This window comes from Miscanthus floridulus, chromosome 18 (genome assembly GCF_019320115.1).
Source record: "Miscanthus floridulus cultivar M001 chromosome 18, ASM1932011v1, whole genome shotgun sequence".
NCBI classification, from domain to species: domain Eukaryota; kingdom Viridiplantae; phylum Streptophyta; class Magnoliopsida; order Poales; family Poaceae; genus Miscanthus; species Miscanthus floridulus.
The window spans coordinates 127,870,546-127,879,577 of record NC_089597.1 but is presented as its reverse complement, the minus strand read 5'-3'; the positions used below and the strand labels follow the sequence as shown (position 1 = coordinate 127,879,577).

The 9,032-nt window shown below is 43.8% G+C and overlaps 1 protein-coding gene across 1 annotated transcript in view; it reads left to right on the top strand.

Annotated features, from left to right (window-relative positions):
• Positions 1 to 389, top strand: part of LOC136524644 (uncharacterized mitochondrial protein AtMg00810-like) — a 986-nt gene extending 597 nt beyond the window's left edge. Inside the window, exon 3 of the mRNA XM_066517929.1 lies at positions 363 to 389. Within this exon, the coding sequence (XP_066374026.1) occupies positions 363 to 389 (27 nt within the window). The remainder of the gene's footprint in view (positions 1 to 362) is intronic.
• The last annotated feature ends 8,643 nt before the right edge of the window (positions 390 to 9,032 follow it).

The following is a 9,032-nucleotide window of genomic DNA, read 5'->3' as shown; positions in this document are numbered from 1 at the left end:
ATGTCTAGATGCAAATGCTTGACTCATAAATGAATGAGAAGCTCCTGAATCAAATAAAACAACAGCGGGATGCTTGTTGACGAGAAACATACCAGCCGTGACAACTTCTCCGGCGGACACTTCCTCCACAGCGGTATAATGCACTTATCCCTGACGTGCCCTGGCATTCACCTGCCTCTAATTGTTCTGATTTGGGTTGCCATTCCTCTTGGGGTGGGGGCATTCCTTGGACCAATGACCCAGTTGGTTGCAGTTGAAACATGGTTGATTACTTCTGAATCCGGTGGAGCTGTCCTGATTGCCATTTCCTTTTGGTAAGGCAATAGTGAATGCCTTACGGAATGGTTTCTGTGGCCTATTAGTCTGAGCTTTCGGTGGTGGAGGCCTAAACTTGGGTGCAGGTGGACGGAATTGGGGCCTAGCTGTGAAAGACACTTTTGACTAGAAAGATCCAGATGCACCGGCTTCATATGTCCTTTTGCGACCCTTAGCAACTGCATGCATGTTGTTGTGGTTTTCTTGGGTCAAGGCATCACTAATAAACTCATTGTACGTAGCACATTGAGAATTTGCCATAGTCTTCATCAGTTTAGTACCCAAACCTCGCTTGAAACTCTCTATCTTTTTCTCCTCGGTATCCACGAAACTGGGAGCATATCTTGACAAGTTGTTGAATGCGTGCATATATTCTGTGAATGACTTTGTTCCCTGAGTGAGCCTCATAAATTCGGCCGCTTTCATGCGCATCAGGCCCGGGGGAATATGGTGTCCCCCTAAAAGCCAGCTTGAACTATTCCTAGGTTACTCGTGCATTAGCAGGCAAGGATGACAGGAAATGTGTCCACCAGATCCCTGCTGGTCCTTGCAATTGATGAGAAGCATACTCTGCTTTCAGATGCTCCATGACCCTCAACAGACAGAATTTCTGCTCAATGGTATTCAACCACTCATCGGCCTGCAGTGGTTCCTCAGCCACCTTAAAGATCGGAGGCTTCATGTCTAGAAACTCCTTGAGTGTACTGTGCTGATTTGGCTCGGCCCCTGGTTGATGTGGGTGGTCACAAGTAGTGTTTTGCGCGATAAGGCGCAAAGCTTCTTCCATTGTCCTCTGGCTCCCTAGGAACTGTGTAAAGAATTCCTGAGCAGACGGCGGCGGTGGGGGTGGCAAGTCATCACCATTGCCATCCTGGCTGCTACTAGCTCCTGCACGGGTGCGCGTCATCTGCGAAGTTGCAACAATAAGCGATTATTGGTTGAGGTCAAGAGATTGCAGAGGAATTATGTACTCATGCCAAACTAAAATTACTGGAGAAAATTCTCAAAATCACAATAAAAACAGAGGCATAATAATTCATTCTCGCAACATGACATCCCCAATTTGACCACTTATCGTGCTCATAACGCATGCAAATTTAAATCGTGATCACCAACAAAGGACTGGAATAACATTGATGTTCAACCAAACGTGCAATTAATCAACATTACATGATAGTCGGGTTACTAATACCAAACTTCAAACTACAGGTCCATTACATGAATAAAGGTGATACATTAGTCCTTCCACTAAGTGCTAAGCGATCTAATCCTCATCACGATCACTATCGAGGTCAGACGCAGGATCGTCTCCTTCCTCAGGTTCTACTTCTTCTTCAGGCTCCACTTCTTCTTCCTCGTACCCTTCTAGATCCATTTCTGTGGCTCTAGGTGGGACATAAGGGTGGAGCTGATTGTTCAGTAGATGAACCTCTTCATGTAGATTATCGTTGTATTCTTCCGCATTGGCCAGCTGCTGTCCTAGCTCAAACTGTCGAGCTCTCAGAACATCTTCCCTAGACTAGGCTACATTCTGCTGGTGAGTCAACTGAGTCATCTCTTCAGTGAGCCTCTCAATCTCGGCGTCATGCTCCCTCTAAAGCTGACGTCGGTCCTCGCGGGCATGACCAAGGGCACCAGACACACGTCTGAGGCTACCTTCTACTCCATTTAACACTCTCATCACTGTGAACATGGCGCTCATGGAAGGGTTATCGCTGTTCTGCCCCTCTGCTGCACCAATCTCCAAGGGTCTTCCTCTTGCCTGCTGCTATGAGTCAGTGGAGGGGTTGCCCCTCGGAAAAACTCCAACCAAAGCGGCTGCCAGCTCCTGAGGAAAACAATCCATGATATCTCTCAGGATCCCAAAGGCTGCCCTGCCAGCTGCTTCTTCAGCAGTCCTGCCAGTTGACTCATAACACCAGCCTGTCCACTCAGAATCGTCACCTCAGGGACGAACAATGGCCTCCATAGTAACTAAGAGACCTTCTCCCAACCGCTCATTCACCTAGAAGTAGCGGGGTTCCATTCCATCAGGATAGCCTACATGGCTGAGCACTCTCCATAAGAGTGTAGGCATCCCAAACTCTCCAAGGAATGTGTGACGTTGACGGGTACGTGGAGCAAGCTGACGGCTAGGAGCTCTGCCTCCAGTGGACTTGCGAGCGGTCTGCTTGGTGCATGCCATCTACACCATTAACATGTACCCCTTGGTGAGACAATGCCATAATGGATAAGAGTTACATAACTGAGTAAGAATTTTATAAGGGGAGGAACAATGTAATTATGTGAATGGTAATTTAACATGATGCATGCTCGTGCCGTACGTCCTCATAAACTTAGGAAAAATTTGTTTCTAACGGTAGACACGGTGACATACATACGTTCTCTCATAAATAGCGTAACTAGTCGAGCTACACGTTTCGTTGTTAGTGCACCTGCATAAAATTTCATTTCAACCCTAAACCCATAATGAAATATGCAGAATGTAATTGTAAATACTTCCATATATGTATACCCATACATATACTTCCGTATCAATCTACCCGACAATAATTTAAACCCACAATTAAATACGTACCATATACACATGCAAGCATGCATACATAGCCATACCAAAGCTAACTCTTCCCGACCGCACTCTCGTGTCTTGCGGTCATACACTCATCATCTTACCTTGGCGTAGAGGCATTTGATCCATACATTACCACTCAAATGAATGGTATCCATACAATAGCACGCCGTATGGACGATGAAGTAAAAACCCCCATGTTAGTACTTAAATAGCCACCTAATAGTCCTTAATTTGGGCATAAGGAAAGTGATCATTGGCACACTTTAGTTTTCAAATACCTATTATATAACTATTAGTTGCTAGAGAAGGGTTTTTGGAAAACAAAGACTTTTGTTTTAAATACACTTGTGACAATTAACGTTGAATCTTGCTCCGATACCAGCTGTCGCAGAACCGATCAATTTATAAGAATACAAGTACAATGGCAGCCCGCAAGCGGTCGCACTATCATACTTGAACCCATATAAACCCGGTAGTCCGTCGAGTACCACGACGGGTCTCGATAAACGATTTACAACAACCAAGATCGTACAGGATTCAACATATATGCCACATATTACATAAAGTTCACAGATATATTTCATCATCAGAGTACGAATAAAAGTTATTACAAATGAGTTTGATAAATAAAGCGAAAGCAAATAAGTTCGAAGATAAAGTTTCCAACATAGTTTGATACAGTGCCAAGCCAGATCATGGTCCACAAAAGCAAAGATAGGAGTTACTAAAGAAGCCTGCCCAAGGCTTACTCCTCATCCACAGCGGGATAGAAGCAACTCTTGCAATACCCATGATACACAGTGCCATCTGCAACAATGGGAAAATAAACCCTGAGTACGAGAAGGTACTCAGCTAGACTTACCCATCATGAACCAGAAATAAAATGACTCCAAGGATTATGCAAGGCTGTATAAGTGGATGTAACTTGACAATATTTTTGCGTAAAAGCAATTAAATCATGGTACAGTTACAAATTCTTTACCAGGTTATTTATAACTATCCATTTCTAGGTTAGCAACTATCCTATGCCAAACATGTGGTATATCATTTAGAAGCATACAATAGTAACCATAGCAGGTATTGTAATTCCATATTCATCCGAACCATCATGTTTCATAACACAGTTGCTACGATGTTGGGACTAGCCAAGTTTCTCACTATCCAGGAGAGACGGCGATTCGAATCGATTTCAACCAGCTGGGAATTTATTCCTAACACAAACCCAGGTCTACCAGCCACGATAGCCTTAGGTCACCTTTGGTACAACTCAAGTACACATTTCGTGGGTCCGTACTGTGCCGCACAATCTAGGACACCAGATGCTAGGACGTTTAGGCCAAGCCTGCCCTTGGGCTCAGTCTGATCGCCCTCCGCAAGGAGCGCACAACAAAACGGGTCCCGGCCTGAGTTGAATTACTCGGCTTCGCGGTCGGAACGAATTATCCGGCCAGCTAAGTGAGAGGCATGCATTCAATCTTGTCAGAAGCGCCAACAATGGTACGGTCCTTAATCGACACAGACGGGGATAAATCCACACCCAAGACCTCCATGTCTTGTTGCTTCTCTATCAACTTCCCGTCCGGTCTCGATTTACTTTTACCTCATGGTTCTGTTCCACGATAGCAGATATAGCGAACCGTGCTCCGATATCCACCTACATCTTGCAGGTGACAGGACATCACCTGACTTCTACCAGTCTAAGCATGGCTAAGCATATATTCGATCCTGGACCTATACCGGTTAAAGGTGTAATATCTGGACAAGGATTGTACATGCATCAAGTGGTTTCATTCAACTCTTATAACCTAATGCATCAATCATAAGTACGTAAGTAAACATTTGTAAATTACTGGGAGACTCATAATGATCCGGGGCTTGCCTCACAGAAAGGAAGTAGGACGGTGGTCAGGGCACTCCAGAAGCTCTTCAGGGTTATACTCCACGCCTTCGGGAGCTGCGGCTTGCGGATCCTCCTGCTGGTTCCCTTCCTCTGCTTCTTCGAATTCCAGCAACGTGATCTCTTCCTCCGATCCTAGATGTATGAGTATGGCATAAGTATTACGAATGCATATATGTTTAACACGTGCATCATGTTTATTGAGTAGGTGCATATCTCTTCTCGATTATTAATTAACTACTTCTACAATGCATCGACTATGCCCCAAAACAGTAGCTACTTATTTCACTCATTACTAGAGTTCTACTAATCCAAATACAGTGATCCTGGACTTTCTGGAAAGCTTATCAAATTCTCTACCATTTTGTTATTAACCATTTTTACAGTACACATCATTTTCAATATGCAACTCATCAAACTACAGAATCTGTCCGGAAACTATTCAACATGCAATGTAAAGTAATACTACTTCTACTTCCTGTAATTATTCCAAATTTGACAACTTAAAATTTACCAACAGTGTAAGCATACTAAATACATTTTAGATAATATAATGGGGAAGTTCAAACTATTTATTTAAATGCCTTTATTATTTTATTTAGATATCTAGGTTAAATAATAAACACATATCAGATGTACTTCATAAATTCTCAAAAATTTACAGTGCCTTACTAATGCTATCAAAGGACTACTGTAAAAGTTTCATGCCATTTTACCAAGTAGAACATCTTATGCAAAAATGACAAGGCAGCAAGGCTTGAAATAGCATAAATAGAAAACCCTATTGAAAAGTGTCAAGCAACAGATTTCCTATTTTTCTTAGCATCCATATGGTACTAGGATTACCTCCAACAAATTTCATGAATTTTGGACTCATAAATAATTTATAAAAATTAATGTAAGGATTAACTATTCATAAAAGAAAATTCTATAAATATAAATCTACACATGCACTGGTCCTCAAAATTTTACCAGAGCTCATATATGCTAAGACTAGCTTACCACAAAAATATCATAATTTTGGAGCACAGGAACTCTAGATATAAAATAAACAAATTTGAATGCATTCAAAATCACATTTCAAATCCCTATTTAAATCTCCAAAAATTTCTACTGTACAAGTCAAGAACATATTTTTCCTAAATACTACACTTCCTAAGGAACACTCACAAATTTATTTCACAATTTTAGGAGCTATTAAACTAAAGATACAAAAATAACAAAACAGGTGAAATCTGCATTCAAACTAAACTGGATTTAAAACATGGAGTCGCTGACCGGTGGGACCTACGCGTCAGTTGGACCCACACGTCATCGAAACAGAAATAGAGCCGGCGGCGCCTCTCTACGGACGCGGCCAGAGCTCGTCGACGGCGAGGTTGCCGGTGGTGACATCATCACCAAACTTTCTACTCGACCTAGCGCATCTAATGAGCCAGTTGGCCGACCCTATTGTCGACTCTAGAGATGACGGCGGCGACCATGGCGGAGCGGCGGGGCTGGACTACGGCGGTATGCCGGTAGAGGCCACGGCGAAGCGAAAAAGGGCACGGACGAGTATCCCGGGGCTCAGGCAAATCTAACACGCACGGCTACACGGTCTACGGTGGAAGGACGCGCCCTAGCCACGGTGATGGGCACGGCGGTGGGGCTCCGGCAAGCTTGCGCACGACGCTGGCGCTTACCGAATGCTATCAGCGGGCAAAGGAGGAGGTAGGGGGTTGCTGGGGTGGCGATGGAGTGCTGCGGTGGTGATGGAGTGGCTAGGCGCGAGCTTGTGCACGGCTATGGCGACGGCGGAGCTGCGGGAGCTCGGCGGCTGCTGCTGGCGCTGTGAGACGACGAAGGAGGAGCGGGGAAATGCAAAATGGAGCGCGGGAGGGGTCAGGCGGTCGCTAGCGATGTTAATGGCTCGCGTCGGCCTGCCTTGGCCGCGCTGGGCAGAGCGCTGGTGATGCGCGGCCGTCGCGGCCACCACGCGGCGCGCGGGTTCTGCCGGTGTCGGCCACTGACGACTAAACGATCGGCCGATTTAGTTCATTCAGTCGCGACATGCCGAGCCTGACGACGGGTTTTCACGTTGATGCAACGGCTAATCCATGACTCCAATTCGTAACTGACCTAAACAACTTTTGTAGACCTAAGTACCAGCTACAAATCTTGTTCAAAGAACTCGTTCTAATTCGCAACAGAAACGGAGTAATATCGCCCCAAACATCGGCTGTCAGTCTGTCAGTTGAAAAAGACTTGGTGAAATTTGCTAAGTGTTGAAATCAGTGATTTGATGATTTTTGTGAGACCAATTCAAGCATGTTAGAAGCTAAATCAGTCAATGACCCAAAAATAAAAGTTGTTCCTTATGTCAAATACTACAACTTTGCTTTAGTGATCTCCTCCATGCAAGGTCTCTAACACCTAGTTCCAAATTGGTCAAACATGTCACATTTAAAAGATGAAACACATCAAAGCATGGCTTAATGACCAAACTAGCCCTAGCCCTAAATACCAAAGTTGTTCATGATGATATCTTAAGCATGTTTAAGCAATTTGCAAGGCCATTCAATCATTTCATGTAGTAGTCACTCATAGGGCCATTTAAAGTAATCACATGAAACATGACTTAAAGGCTTGATTATGAAAAGTGACTTTCATGAACAATGCCCTAATTGCTAACCCAAGTGTGGTTACATGTTTTTGTGACTCACAACCACCAAATACATGTTTTCATTCATGATCATTTGCATATACACATGGAGACATGAAATAACGAGAAAGGTTGCATATGATAATGAAACATGTGATAACAAGCAAATGTTGCAGATGTTTCAATCAAATGTTTCAATTGTAAATGCTTGTTTATGAATGCGTGATGATCATGCTCATGTTATGCAAGTCAAGTTATGCAAGGCTAACACCCGAGGTGTTACAGAAATTGCCTACTAGACATAACTGTCCAGAATGCAGCAATCAATATCAGGAGTATAGGCAGTCTCAAACCAACCGCCGGTCTATCCATGCTCAAGATGCATGTCATCATAATAACATAGATCGGCGCTTAAAAAATAAAAGTGTTCATGATCGGCTTGGGAAAAGAGTCATTGATTAGGACTGGGCTGATCATGGAGAGGAAGGCAATGAGAGAAGATATGTGTGGCAAGAAAGCCAGTGGTGCCCAGGAGGTTTAATAAGAAGCCAAAAAACAATGGTGCAACGCCTAAGGAATAAAGAGATGGAACAGGCTCAGGCATTCGGTAAAACTCAAGTGTGGTGCACCAAGCAAATAGCCGATAGAAAGCAGCCATCTGCTAATATCCAAATGGCTTTTCTATTGCCATCAGAATTCAGAGCTCCGGCAGATCAAGAAGTTTATTCAGATTTCAATGAATCAGGGTATGGGGAGATAGTTGCCAAGTTGATGGTTGTACAGCAAGCAATATTTGACAAACCAGTTAAACATCGGCACTTAAGAGCATTATATATGAAAGGTCTTATTGATGGGAAGCCGATGAACAAGATGCTGGTGGACGGAGGTGCTTCTGTCAATCTTATGCCTTACAATCAAAAGCAAGACCCTGCTCATCACATTCTTTGTCATCGATGGAAAAGGGTCGTACAGTTTGCTCCTCGGTCGCGATTGGATTCATGCGAACTGCTGTATACCATCGACCATGCATCAGTGTTTGATTCAATGGCATGGAGATGATGTCGAACTGGTTCGTGCTGATGAGTCCATGAGCATCGCAATAGCCGATCCAGTCTTTTGGGAACTAGGAGACTTCGAATGCTTTTCTGGCAAATCTTGGGAAGGAGGCTTCATTAGGATCAGCAGTGGAGGCCAACAGTCGATGCAAGCGATTGGCTTTGAGAGTTTGTTTTAGTAGAAAAGTCACGGCTTCACGTCGGCCATTGGAATAAAGGAAAACAAACATTAGTTCCAAGATTCAGGCCGACGTATGAATGCTAAATGGAATTGTAAGTGCAATTCAGAGTTAATGGACTTGAAGAAGTTCTGTTTCGCTTAATAAGATGCTTGACCTAGGTTGATTGGTCATTTAACCTTTAATATGAGAAGTCTATGGGATGTTATTCTGACACTCAGTCAGCATTTGATAGCCGATTCGTTCTCGGCCCTAATAGCCGGTACCAGGAAGGTATCGCCTCTAGCTCAAAAAAATGAAAATCTCCACAAACGATAAAAGTCGATATGATATGTATCGCCTATAGAGCAAGAATAAAAGGTGAAAGCAG